The following is a 14,506-nucleotide window of genomic DNA, read 5'->3' as shown; positions in this document are numbered from 1 at the left end:
GATGCTGCTGGGTATTGCAAGTCCTCTCATTTCTTTTGTGGGCACCTTTCTGCCATACTTGGGCACTGGTGCTTCCTCTGGAGCAGGGAACAGTCCACAGCCACACAAATGGGAGCACCCATGGGACAGCCACACTGCTAGCACAGCAACCTGCAGGCACAGCCCCACGGCCCGCATGGGGCAGGGGGTCACGGTGCAATAATTCCAAATATTCTGCACTGCGCATTTGATTTCAGTAACCACTTTGAAACTTATGTACAGCCTGGTTCATGGCAATATGTACACAAACATCTGTTTTAGTGTCTTAATTCTGGCTCCCTCCATCTCAGAGCGCTGAAGGCACCAGCACAACTGTTTTTCCTCACTGAAACGTTTAGCTGAGCTCATAACCAAAGCACACACCTCATCTCCTCGCCTCTATGCATGCGAGCACAGCATTCTGCAAAGCTCTCCCCACACATTTTTACTACAGTTTTGCTCTCTATAAAAGCAGCTGCCTTCTTCCGTTAGATGTTCCCTATTAAAAACAAGCATGTAAACACTTTTGCCACAATACATGGTACTAAAGACTCATTTTTGTCAAAATACTTCTGCATTACCTTGACGTGGCCTGTTTTGGCTGAAGGGAGTCATTGGTATTCTGGAAAGTAAGCAGCAAGAAGTAAACCAACAAAGAACTGTCTGAGACCAATACTTTGTACTATTGTGCTGCTCCAGTGATTGCGTGAGATTCCCCATAGAGTTTGATGAAGTGTCCTCAAAAGCAAATCACAGCATTCCTCAAGGACAGAGGCAGCGGCTCCAGGGGCTGGCAAGCCCCAAAGGCAGCACCTGGCTGAAGCAGTGCTGTTTGGTGCATACAGAACGGATCCCTCTCTGCTTTGGGGACAGCTTGGCTGTCTGTTGTACACATCCACGCTGCTGTGACATGGCCTGCATCCCAGCAGAAATTGCTGCACAACAATACAGGTGTCCTTGGCAGTGGCACGACTTGCAGTGCTGGATCGTGTCCTGGATTATGCCAAAGTCAGTCACTCGCCAGAAACAGTGTTAATTACAGCAATACGTTACATTTAGCCTTGTCTAGAAATAAGGCATGGTGTGCTAAATGCACTCTAATTTTCTCACCCTACCTCTATCCATCCCAATCAGGATAAATTTTTCATGCATAAATGATGTTACAAGCTTCGTGTGGAGACCCCTCAGAAAGCTGCAGTGCTAAAAGGCCTGGTGCCCACAAGGCGGACTCTTGGAGGGGCCTTTCTTTGTCACCTACGCACACCTGTATGAGCCAAAGACTCCTGCAAAGTGCACGAGCTCAGCTGAGGAGCAGGAGCCCCAGTGCTCAGCAGCACGAGTGCCGTCAGAAACTGATGGCCTGTGGCCTAGTACCTCGCTGCATTACAAATTACCAATCAAGTTCTAAAATAATGATGATCATTCATGATATTATCACATGAAAGGGGCATTAAGATTCTCATACCAGCAATATAATTCAAAGCTAATGTTTTTTCTGATGCACGATTTACCTCGGTTTGTACAAGAGGGAAGGAAGATGTCAGGGCAGGGCATGTCACTGGTGCAATACCCAGCTGTAACGTGGTACTGCAGTGCAATAGGATAAGTTAGCCATCAAAAATAAACGTTTCTGCTGAACCTAAGGTGTGGGAAGGGTGAAAACCATTCTTTATTGGCATCAGAAGGCAAAATCCGTGAGCAACTCACCCTCTTTTTTAACAAAATAATTGCAGAAAAAATAAGGGCACTGAAAATTTTAGGGATTATCCTCAAGATCTTTCTTGAGTGACTTTTATTTCAATTCCAGCCTTCAAAGGGAGATTCCAAATGCTAAATTTAATGGCAACGTATTCCCAGCGGGAACCGCACTGCTTCTGTGCACAGCCCTCCTACTCCCATCCATGAATTGAAATCAGAAACAGATGATATGAAATATGGAAAGTTTTCATCAGTTTTCAATCAAAGTAAAACATATCCTCCTATGAACTAATTTTCTTTGATCAAAATTCAACACAATTATTCAACACAACACTTTAACTGCTGCTATGAAAAACTGAAAGGAGGGGGGGAAGGAAAAGCAAAGGCCCAATGTCACATTACTGGCTATAATTACCCTCTTATGATATTGATGGTAATGTGACTGAAAAAATCTCATTCCTACTTTTCCAGTATCACTGAAGTAACACAATTTTCTTCTAGAGAAAACGAAAATATTTCATCCTCTGCCATTATTTTCCTACAGGTGCATTTCCATAGGACAAGAAGAAATGACCTCAAGTTGTGCCAGGGGAGAGTCAGGAAGAATTTCTTCTCAGAAAAGGTGGTCAGGCAGTGGCAAAGGCTGCTCAGGGAGTGCTGGGTCACTGTTCCTAAGGGTGTTTAAGGGAAGGGTAGATGCAGTACTTTGGGACACGGTTTAGTGGCAAATATTGGCAGAAGATGGACAGTTGGACTGAATGATGCTAGAGGTCCTTTCCAGCCTAATTGTATGATTTCCCCCTCAAAAGACAAAACTGCAGGCAGATGGGTATTGCAGCACCACTCTGCTGGCTTACGAGCAGGAAGTGCTTTGACATGGCTGGTGGTCACTCTGTGATTTGTAGACACACAAAAGGCTCAAGCATGGAATATTCTCCATATAAAACCAACTCCCAGAAACCCAGCAAGCTACTCTGTGCTCAAATGAAAGTCCCTCTGGGTCCTGTGGAAAATACTGATTTTCCTTCTACATGGACAGCCAGAAAAAGGAAGAAAGAAGAATGAAATGTTGTCTCTCTTCACCTACTCTTGTCCCTCGAGGCTGATGCTGCTGTTCCATTTTCTCAACAACCAACAAACATTCAATTTATTTTTTTCAGTCTGCCTGCAGCCAAGCTTCCCTCCATCAGCCGTGCAGCCGCCCAACACGGCCTCATTCAGCAGCATGAGGAGGGAGCAGTGCCTGCACTCACCTGTGCATTTGCGGTCTGTATCCTCCTTCTTCGACCCGCTGATGGTTAGCTTGCAGTTGAAGTTCTCCTCCCAGTACTCAGCAAACCACACGTTCCTCCTGTTGTTCTCCAGGGTGCGGGAGGTGAAGTAGGCATCGAACCCTGCAGGAGGAGACAGACAAAGCTCAGTCTTGGCTCCTGCTTCATGGTGAGTGTTGCAGCCTGAGGAACAAAGCCACTGCTCACATCTCCTTCAACAGCAGGCACGTGTTCATGTCTGTCCACCTCATGAGAGGCCCATGGAGAGAATGGAAATCACTTGCACATTTTATCTCCTCAATTGCACCTTGCAAGATGTACTCAGCTACGGGCTGAGAGTTACAAAACCAGGTAAAATACATGTAGAAGAGATTAATATTAAAAAGAAAGTTATAAGCAAGAAGCGCAGATTAGATATACACAGATAAGGAATGAAGATAAATGATACTTGGTGGAGCTCAATACAACTGTAATTTTTTAATTAACCTCTCCAGACCTCTAGAGAATGCAGCTCCATCTCACTCAATTGGCCATTATCAGTACAACTTCATACTTTTGCATCGTGTCTCTTCATCTCCCCTCCAGACGAATAAACGTGGCACAGAACTTCGCAGAGGTGACTGGAAAGCAAAGCTGGGTGCTTGGCTTAAATGACCTCCACAGCCTGCAGTGGGAGGCTTCCCTGCCCGGGCCCATCAGACTCAGTCCATCACTGAGGCAGTGCAGGCACAAAGCCCCTGTGTTTTATTTTCTATTTACCAAAGCGCTTAGTGTTCTGTAGTATCTGAAACAAAATATTGCATAGCTGTGTAGCACTGAGTATTTCATGATTTTTATCTGGCTCATATCCTATCTCTCTTTAGCACCTCAACTTGCCAAGAAAAAGAGACTTGGATTTTTTTTTTTTTTTTTTTTCCAGTTCATTAAATTCTGGTAATAAATTGGATCTGCCATAGCGCAGCAATAGTTTCAAATCAAGCCAAGTATTCCTTAACAATACAGACAATACCCTTCAAAGATCATCCTCATTTTATTGGAGTTTTCCTTACAGTAGCATACAGAACTCCAGGAGAAATATTTATTTTCCCAATGAGCAGTGGTAGTTTTAGTCCAAATCACTAATTACCCAGGCCACTGCTGTTTGCCCCTGTATTTAAGCACTCTTCCATCAGCTGTTCTCTTTCAAAGCTGAGATGACTCCTTACAGCCTGAAGGAACCCTTGTGCACACAGATACTTGCCTATCAATAGGCAGATCCCCCAGGTAGGTGTGATGCCAGCAATCTGGCCTTTGCACTGCAATAAGCAGAGCTCCCAGGCCCTGCCTGCTCTCCCAGTGAACCCATGCTTTCCATCTCCACTTTTTTTCCTTTTACCATCCCAGCTTGCTCTGGGTTTTGCTTGTCTGTTTAGTAAGGAAAGTATCTGCGTGGGACAAATACAGCACTGCATGAGCACATGCTCATACAAAAACCCTTTTTTGTTTTGGTAGCCAACATATATATGCATGTAGGTGTCACGTATGCATACAGCAGGTAGTACAGACATCACAAATACATGCATATATGATCTGCAGTACTGATAACCCTATTGCAGCTTTGTCCATTTTAAGGCAAAACCTTTTATTTCTTATTCCTGGCCAACACAACTCTAGCTACGCCAGCAAAGACATTTAAGGCACAATCAAGACAGATTTCCTTCCTGAAGTTTCACAGATGAGTTGAAAAGTCAGCAGCAGCACCTGGCCCTCCCAGCCAGCTCAGCACAGAGCTCTGCCTGGAGGGATTGCTGGGGAAAGCAGATATATTCATCTGTTACTCTGAGAGTCATTATACTAATTTCCCAAACCTGACAGTCACTGTGCAGTAAGGGGGCTGTGCTCATTCTCTTCAGAGAGTTACATAATTCTTCCAGCAAGTGTATTTCAATAGCAGGATATTCATCACTGCTGCTGGCGGAGTGGAGCCTTCCTATGTCTTTCAAGTTATGTCTTTAGTCTGCAACGAGCAACGTGAGAGCTTTTGCTTAAGGAGACAGCCTAGATTCACTGTTTTGAATGTAACCTTCCAGAACTGTAATCAAATTTCAAATTCTGGTTACGAGGCAGTTTTGCCTCTTGTTACGAAGACAGTTGAAGTATTCAAGCTATCACACAGAATCACATAGAAAACTGTGATGATCTGAAGCATAAGGCAGATCACAAGTAAAGAAGGCTTGAAAAAGTCTGGTTGCACACAGAGAGGCTCAGGGTAAGTTACCTGACATACTAAAAAGTGCAAATCCACCAAAGAGACAAATCTCAGCTTTTCTGTCTTGTTCCTTTGCATAGCTTTGCAGCTTATAAAGGTTCCAGGCAGCGGAAACAAGGAAACAGCAAGCTCTTACAAGTACTAAACTATCTCTGGCTCTTCTGATTTTGCAGTTAAGAGTTGCAGTAAATACATACCCTGCTGAAAGAGAAAAAAAGTTCCCTGCACCGTGGCCAACAATTTGTCTCTCTGAAATAAGTGGGTAAATTGACTCAATCTGGCACCCCACACAATGAAATGGAGGCAGAAGAAAAACATATGGCCTCATTAAATTAGCTTAGCAACCCATGTACTACGGGATAAAAATAGACAGCATGTAAACAGATGTTTTCAAACAAGAAAGAAAATGAGGAGTGGGGTCAACCTGTCTCCTCACGTTAGCTCTGTGCCCTACTGACCCAACCAGAACACATTTTGCTAATTCTGAGCCTACTGTTCACGAGGCGCATCCAAAGCCTGCTGCTCATAAAGCATAACGCATATCAACGCCAAAGAAATAAACACCGGGGTCTTCCAAAACCAGGCTGAAAGCAGTTTCAATGTTGTCTGCAGCCAAGCTTGAAAATATGCCCCTTTTGCTAAAAATACACCAGAATGCCTCCAAACCACCGCAAGCTGTGAGCAGCATGACCCCAAAGCTTCATGCTGCAACCTGCAAGCAAAACAACAGCATGGATAGAAGGCCTCGGTGCTGCACGTAAGCAATTCTGCAGACTCACCCTGGATATGTGTCATCTCCATGTACTCAAAACTGCTGTCCAGCCCTTAGTGTTGTTTTTGCAGCTTGAAATGAAAACTTTCCAGACTAAAACTGGACAAAGCTGCAGGAAAAGAGCAGAGCTGCGATGGCTGAGACCCCACACCTCTCCAGCTGTGTATTTATCCCCAGGGAGGCACCTAACAGGGATTCCCACCTTTTAAGGAAACCACGTAGCAAAATCCCCCTGCCTCAGCTGTTCCACTGTTCCACTTTGGGGTTTGTTCCTACGCACTGCCTCTAGAAAGGAAAGCACAATTTCTGCTCGTCTGTGCTGAAGCATCCTATGGAAAACACTCGTTTGACAGAAGCCAAAATCTAAGAGTATTTCCTAGGTTTTCTTGTTGCATACCAGCTAAACCTGCTTTCCTGTAAACCTACGTGCATTAATTTTATTACTGCTTAAACGAGCACTTCAAAGGGGATCTGTGGTCATAAAACCTGCGATGAATAGATCTTGGAAAGAGAAACAATATACTTGACCAATGTTCCAAAGTAAGCGACCTCTATGAAAAGTGCTTAATAAGACAAAATCAATACATCTTGATAAAACTGTAATAGAATTCCACAAGAATTACTCTAAACCTTTACAGATTTAATAACAAATAATGACATTCTCATTGATTTTTTAATGATCCCTCCCCACTCTCAAGAAGGAAGACAGATCCCTATTAAAGAGTGAACAGTTTTAATCAGTGTTTTCTATTGACCAAGCCGAGCAGCCAAGAGACTGACGGAGGGTCAGAGGTAAGCAGAGGCCAGATGTCCATTAAGCGTTGGCTGTGCAGAAACTCTCAGCCCTCACTTAATTCTGACACAGCCTATCATAACCGAACTCTGCCTGCTTACAGCAGATCAGATTTTCTGCAGCTTAGTTACAGGTTGGTTTAGAATGCTCAGTAAAATCCCACTGCTCCCAGAACGTGGCTGGGTTACTCTGTATCGGCTTTTTTTTCCCTCTCTATATCCTATTATTCACAAGAATGCAGAAAAAAGGAGTTATCACCACTATCTGAACTGAACATGCACCACACTCATTGCTCTGTGACTTCAGACAGCAATCATCATTTTGGTTTTTTCCACTGCTATTTTTGGACAGGTAATTGTATGAAACAATTTAAAGCAATTTTTAAGAAGGAACCCAGAAGAAAAAATAAGTTTTTCAATTAAGAGGAAAAAAGATCTATCTTTACTATTTATAAACATCCATTAGATGCATGGCTAATAAGTAAACAAGACCCGAGTATTCTATAGTTTAGCCTTTCATTTCATCAATCATTTGCCAGGGTGGTAAAATTGCTGCCTTGCAACCAACCTTGCCATGGATCAGAATTAAATACCACAAATCCCATGATGAATTCTATGACCTCTCAACTGAAGAACAGTCTGTGTTGAGGTTATTGTATTTAGACCACTAACTGTAAGACTATGGTGGGGCTATGGAAAGACACATGCTATGTGATTTTGAGATAACCCACACAGATTTAGTTACTGTGAGTTTATTGAACAGCTTGGACTCCAGCAGCTTATCCTGATCCACGATTACAATCAACAGCTTTCTCCATTTCAGAAGGCTGCCAACTTTTGCATCAATACAGAACATCCATGTTACTTTCTTCAGTGCGTTGGGTGCGAACCATTTTGAGTGCCACATCATCACTGAGCAGTTCCTGCCATGTTTTACCACCCAAAACCCAGGATCCCACCCACCACAGCTCCCTAACGTGGCACCCAGCCTCACCCTACAGGACCGCGCACTCGGGTGTCCATCCGACAGCTTTCCTCCTGTTAGCGCTCCAACATCTTGCACGTCACATTACCAGCACATTTGCTAGGGCTAATTACATTAAAGTGATTGAATTTCTTCAGATGGGAATTATAAATGATACAATTACATACAAAATAGAGCTGCTGCAACACCTGTCTTAGAAAACCTGCAGCTACTGCTAATTTCCTCTCTCACCACTCCTCCCGGAGCCGGCAGATCACCCAGCGCACCCTCCACACTACAGCAGGTTCCCTCCAGTCAGCTTCTCAGGATTAGGTAACTTCCCACTATATTCAGCCTGACCTGTAGCTTCTTAATTCTTGGAAAAAGCCCAAACTGGAGTCTGCCTCCAAGATGCACAAACGCGTTGTCTCAAGTCCCTTAGTCAGCACTATTTCTACACTCCCACGTATCAAGCAGCTGCCCTGTTAACAAAACAGCTCCAGCCTGTGGCTTTCAATCAGAGGACATCTTAAACACACACCCAATTCTACACAATTTTTTTTTTTTTTAATTATTCTGATTCAGAAACCATTAAAATTTCATGTGCGCAAACGTGTTCTCTATAATGACAGACTTTAAGCAGGTGTTTAAGCTTAATCTTTTTGAGCTGAAGCCAACAAGACAACTTAAATGCAGAACGCTGAGCACAGGAGTAAGAGTTTGGGATTCAGGGGCTCGGGGAGTTGGATGACCCAACCAAAAAAGCTGGATGCTTAAAGGTACATGTATGAATAATCACTTCCTACTTTTGTACACTGCCAAGTATTACTCCAGTGTGGCAAGATTTAGCGACTTCCCAGTGTTGCCCATATATCATACTTAAGAAAATTACTTTTTCAGCAAACACCTCTAAGATATAGATAGCTATTTTATGAGATTTTACAAATGAAAATAGGTCTTATTACTTTAAATCCTTTCGATTTCATTAAATCATTACTCTTACACAGAGAAAGATGATTTTACCTAATGGGTTTATTTTCTACCTTGGGGGATTAATGCATAAATTAATCACATGGTGAAGACACAGAGTTTTTAAGAGGGGGGGTGCAGGGGAAGGGAGCAGATCCCCAGACAGCCTTCTGCTGGGATGTGCAGGTGAGGGCAGAGTCCTCACCAGGCTGCAATGACACCGTGCTCTGAGTACATCCACACGTCTGCTACTTCAGGCAGGGCACCTGCAGGGCCATTGCACGCTCATTCTCTATCGGGATAGGAATCATCACCGGCCCTGTGACGGACTCAGAATTTACCAGAGGCTGATAAGAAACTCCGCATATCAAGTTTTATCTGAGCGCTTCATTCTGTGCTGTTTGTGGTCAGCCAGCCAAAATGAAAACATCAGCACAGCATGCAGCCCTTCTGAGGAAATGCTCGCGGAGATCCAACCTCCTCATCACTTCTCAGAAAGGTGCTCCAGGCCCAGGCACTGCGAAGGAAGGAAGACACCCCGCATCGAGGAGCCGGCGATGACAAGAACTGTGGCTCATTCTCGAGCGGAAAATGAGGCTTGCTAACTTGTGGTTGTTCTTTACACAAAGAATCCCCCAATGATTTATTTCTAACATTAATCTTGCATCTCTCCTTCCATCTGATGTTACACGCTGCCCATTTTCTGCCTGAAAGCATAATGCTCGTTTCCTTGGCAGTGATGGCCAAGGGAATTATACGTGCTTTGGAGGCTAAACCGGGCTCCAGGGCTAACGATGTGGTTTTCTATGGTCAACTGCATTACAGCAGGGAGGGGAGCAGTGGGGAAAAGAGAAGACAAGTTGACAGACGAGGCAGTTATCACGGGGAAAACAGCAGGCAGATACCAATAGGGAAAGAGTGGGCAGCAAGGAGAGATGCTCCCGTTCCACTGCAGCTCTGCCCAAGAGCCAACACTAAACTGGCTCCAGTGAAACCAGCAGCAGCCAAAAGAAGTTTCCAGTATCCCAGAAGAGGAACTCTGGGCAGTCTGATCTAGGAATCCTCAGTGGCGATGCACGATCGGCGTGGATGAAGAAGCTATTCCTAAATAAGCCTTCTATGCCACTTCTTGTTTACCACATCATTGCTACGCCCTGTGAAGCATTACTTTCATGCATCAGTAATGATTTCGAGGGCAGTCAGGTCATTGGTGGTTGTTATTTAATAAGGAAAATAATAAAACCAGAGCATTTGACCTAACACATCTCTCTTGTGCCTGAAGTGTTTTCATTCTCAGACCACGTGGTCTGTGAGCAAATAGAACAGATTGACCTAATTTCACAAGCAGTTTTTATTAGTTTACATTAGTTTTATTCTCCTCTACTTTGTCCAAATCCTGCCCACGCTAATAAAGGCCAGCTACAGAAATTTCATTCACCCAGCCAGTAACTTATGGTTACTGATGCCAAGTGAGTTGAGAGCAGCTACTCAATTTTCTGATTTCCTTAGCCTTCAAGCCAAAATGGTTTAATTCGCTAACATTAAATCTGGGATAAAAGCATTAGATATGGGATGATAAGATCGATTTTTAAGGCAGCCAGTCTTTTTTCAGATTTCACTGCATTGCTCCAGCTGTACACTATGTAGTATTGTGGAATTGGTAAGAGAGTTTACAGATTTTCTGGACCTCCTCAATAAAACCAAAACACTGAAAGGTTTTGTTAACTTCCTTCATGACAAAACAAAACAAAAGCAAAGCATTTTTGTAACAGTTGCAGATTGAAACATTGACAAAGGGTACGGTGGCTGATGTCACGTCTGAAATGTTTTTGTTATATGCTACATACATCATGGACAAAGGAAATTCAGCTTACAGTGCCTAGGGCAGATCTGTGAGTTTAAGCTGTAAAGCTTCTATTATGGAAATAGATGTATGTTGGCTAAGTACCATCGTTATCACTTTTATGAAATTATACAGCTGCCATGACAATGAGATCGTGACCCAGGTGGTGTCTAGACAGCACTGTAGTAGGAAGGTTAAATACACAAGTGTATTATTATTCATTATTCTACACTTCATGGCCTTCGGGCACTTCTCAGTGTCACCAAGCTCCCATTTATATCAATATAAGAGTTAGAGGAAAATCCAAAATTTATTTATTCTATTGCTGATTCTACTGCTGTATCAGCTGAGAATGAGCTTTTTCCTGTTGCAGCAGGCTCCGGAGACACATGCAACAAAGAACTGATCCCTATCCCCTGCTGCCAGAATCCTAGGGATGGCATCACATATATCCCCTTACTGGAGCAGGAGATTTTGCTTTAACCCAAAAGGAATCCCTGTTTTCTCTATCAAAAGGAAAAGACCAAATCCATGTCTCAGAGAGCAAGGGAGCTGTTACAGGGCAGAAGATGAAGACAACTTGAGCTCTCTTCCCCCCAAACAACTACAGACTTCATAATGCGTGAGATTTTTGCATTTTAAGCCACAGAGGGACTTTCTAAGTTGACATCACTGTAAGTCACCGTGCTGCTTTATGTACACTGTGCTCTCCTTTCAGCTGAATACTCTACTTCTTATTCAAACGACTCCTGCTGCTGGGATGAATAATTCTTTTATGAAGTGGAATGTGCAGTCGCATAAGCCCACTCTTGCTAGTGAGGATCTGTAACTGCTGTAAAGACTATCACCCGATTCAGGCAAAACCTAATAGCTTTAAGAATATATCCAGAAGTAGAATGTTTCTCAGTAATTTGCCTTATCCTGCTACACACTTATTAGAAATGGGATATTTGTGTTGCAAGGGCCTTATCCTGGAAGTATTCGCTTTTCCTCCCACCTGAAGATGGGGTAAAATGTTTCACATTTTTTTATTAGCTATATTGCAAGGCAACAAGATATTAGCCTTCTTCCCTTCTCACTTTCATAGTCTGCCTTGAAATTATTAGCTGCTTTCTGCTGCTGGAAGCTAAATCAGCTTTTACATCGATCTCCTCCAGCAGCAGCAGCAAAACTGCAATGGAGTGAAACAGGAACTCAAGCCAGGGCAGGGAGCAAAGCAGAGCTATGTCAGGCCAAGGTGCAAAAGCAGATCACTCTCTCCTATCACTGGCAGTTACTCTCAAAGCATGAGCTATTGTTTCAATATTTATTTTGCAATTAAGTATCTAACTAATCTCATCAATGCCTTCCTCCCTGTGTTTCTCTGGGTTCATTCCTCCTTCTCACCCTTCCTCCCTGCTCCACAGATGGCCCGTTTCATTTTAATAATGTAGAGCAGTGAAATCAGAGAGATACAGAGAGTCTAAATGCAGAACATGCCGGAGTGGTTCCTTCCCTTTGATAGCAGCAGCAGACAAAATGCACATCCCACATCCTTAAAAGCATTTAAACTCCAGTCATTTGCCTGCATAATTTAAAACACGGATAAAAGTACAGACATCTCTCTACATGGAGCAACCCCCAAACACAACGGGTGCATTAGTGACAGTGGGACACGCAGTGCTGGGTGACAGCAGGACAGAGGGGCCACATCCCAGCACGACGGGGCACGCAACCCAAACCTCCTCCTCACAGAGCATCTGTGCTGATGGGGCCGAGGCCCTCATGGCCACCACACAGCAGGGCCATGCACTCACTGCTTGCCACACACCACCCACATGCTCTGTGATCAGCTCCTTCAACACTGAGTCCATCCCCATCCATACATGTGTGCACAGCTGAGGTCACCTACCGACAGCAATAATCACCCCATGTAAATATATTTATGCATCCTCAAACACGGGTGCACAGTCCCATACTGACAAACCAGGAATGGAAAGATGCTGCTTTTTCTTTCTTTTCTTTTTCTGTTAAACTGTTGACATGGTAACAACAGCAGGATGAAAGTATCAACATTCCTTCAGATTGCTGTTTAACATGGTACCATTTTTTCCTGCAGAAATGCATTTTACAGAGCCCACGTGGCAGCAGATGTTGGCAGCACATCCCAGTGCAAGTGGTCAGCAGGGCTCACCAGTGTTTGGGCACAGGTATCTGTGCACAGCAGCTGGGTCACTTCTTAAACTACTGCATGTGCTAGCAATCTTACTGCCAAGTTCCACTTGAGAAAATATCCCTGAGAGAGAACTTGAGATCTCCACTGCACTCCTGCCTTTTTTTTTCTGAGGGGGGGGGGAGGAGAAAAAAGATTTGTCTCCTCAATTTTGACAGCTGAGTTCTTAGTTGTAATCAGGTTTTAATAATTCCATCCAGCTAGAGCATGCAAGGATGGGAGCAGCATGGAATAACAGCTATTCCCTCCTTCTCTACGGCCTCCTCAGCTGATGCTGCTAACACAGTAGCAGCACTCACTCCAGCTGTGCACATTAGTCATGTCAAACTGCAAGGTGCTATCAAAAACAAGTGCTCAGACTGACATGTGAAAAGGCAAATACAAAAATAATTCAGATTTCTGCAGCCAGAGGATGCAGTCCCCCACAGGATCTCTTGCATCGCCCCCAGTCACCTGTACTTGAAACACCAAGAATATTTTAGGGAAAAGAAGAAAACTTTCCATTTGTATTTAAATAATCCAGGAGCAAAATATCCTCTAGGCACATAATCCTCATCCTTTGATCACCTCTGCTGGCTTTTTCCTTGCCTCCTCTGTCTCAGGGCTATCCCACCCTGTCATGGTTTTGGCTGCGATAGTCAATTTTCTTTGTAAAGATTTGTACAGTTCTGAGTTATCAATTTTTCATAGAAATAATGGCTATAACACACTGAGGTCATGGCTTTGGTTTTCCCACTTTTCCAGTAAGAAGCCAGCAGACTGCACTCAGAAACCCCAGCCTTGTCTCTAAGGAGCCACACACAGACCTGAGAAGATCCACATCCTACAGCTGTAACTCCTTGAGCTGATACAGGGCTGCCAAACAGCCCTCACTGAGCCAACAGTGAGCACCAGTGAGAGCAGAGCTGTGGGACACGGGGCAGCAGGGCTGTGACCCTGCAGAGCAGAGAGACTGCAGGGTATCTCCCAGCAGAAACGCCTCTGCAGAGCTGAATAAGGCAATATGAACATAAGGGAACTTTTAAATGCTCTCAAGTTGCAAGATAATTTGTATTCCCCTCTCTTCATACCAACACATTAACCAAATACATTATTTCCATAATGAGGAGATGAACATCTGTGTGGCTTCCCAAAATTTCAAGTGGCAATACTTGAGACAAGTATTCTCTCCTTAGGGATCGACACATCAGCATTTTAAATCATTGCCAAAGCTAAAAACATCATTTAAATTCCCAGGAGGCCCTAAAGAACGATTTCAGGTATGATTTAGATTTTTTTTAAATCAAGTGCACCAATTCACTTCCACAAACTCGACTGCAGTAGTATTGTATCAGACTTGGTACTCAGCCCTGCACTTCAGTCTGCATTATTCGTCTCACTCAGGGTACAAAACAGAAGTGCCTGAACTACAGCCGCTGTCAGATGGAGGCACACGGAGCTCAGAGCCCCTCTGAGCTGAGCTCATCCCACTCTGCAGCATGTCAGCCCCACCAGCCAGGTGCAGGGGGGCACTTCTAACCAACACGGCTCCATTGCTTCCTATCTGCAGCGGAGTAAATCCACTAAACCCAAACATTTACTCAAGCCAAGGGAAATTTTCAGCTTCTGTAGTGGCTGTTGGCTGATTTTCTGTAAACAATTTCTTGACCAAGTGTGAGACCTGACCACTTAGCAAACTGTTGGCTGGAGAGCACCTCAAGACCACCAAAGACCCCAGGC

At 44.0% G+C, this 14,506-nt stretch overlaps 1 protein-coding gene across 1 annotated transcript in view; it reads right to left on the bottom strand.

The window, feature by feature from the left end:
* Positions 1–14,506, bottom strand: part of GRM7 (glutamate metabotropic receptor 7) — a 220,544-nt gene that overhangs the window by 80,178 nt on the left and 125,860 nt on the right. The window contains exon 5 of the mRNA XM_042880865.1: positions 2,970–3,110. Within this exon, the coding sequence (XP_042736799.1) occupies positions 2,970–3,110 (141 nt within the window). The remainder of the gene's footprint in view (positions 1–2,969; positions 3,111–14,506) is intronic.

The sequence above is a fragment of the Lagopus leucura genome, unplaced genomic scaffold, assembly GCF_019238085.1.
Source record: "Lagopus leucura isolate 7727_CA_CO unplaced genomic scaffold, USGS_WTPT01 Super-Scaffold_100028, whole genome shotgun sequence".
In the NCBI taxonomy this organism is placed as follows: Eukaryota; Metazoa; Chordata; class Aves; order Galliformes; family Phasianidae; genus Lagopus; species Lagopus leucura.
The sequence above is the reverse complement of the archived record's forward strand: the minus strand, read 5'-3'. Positions and strand labels throughout refer to the sequence as shown.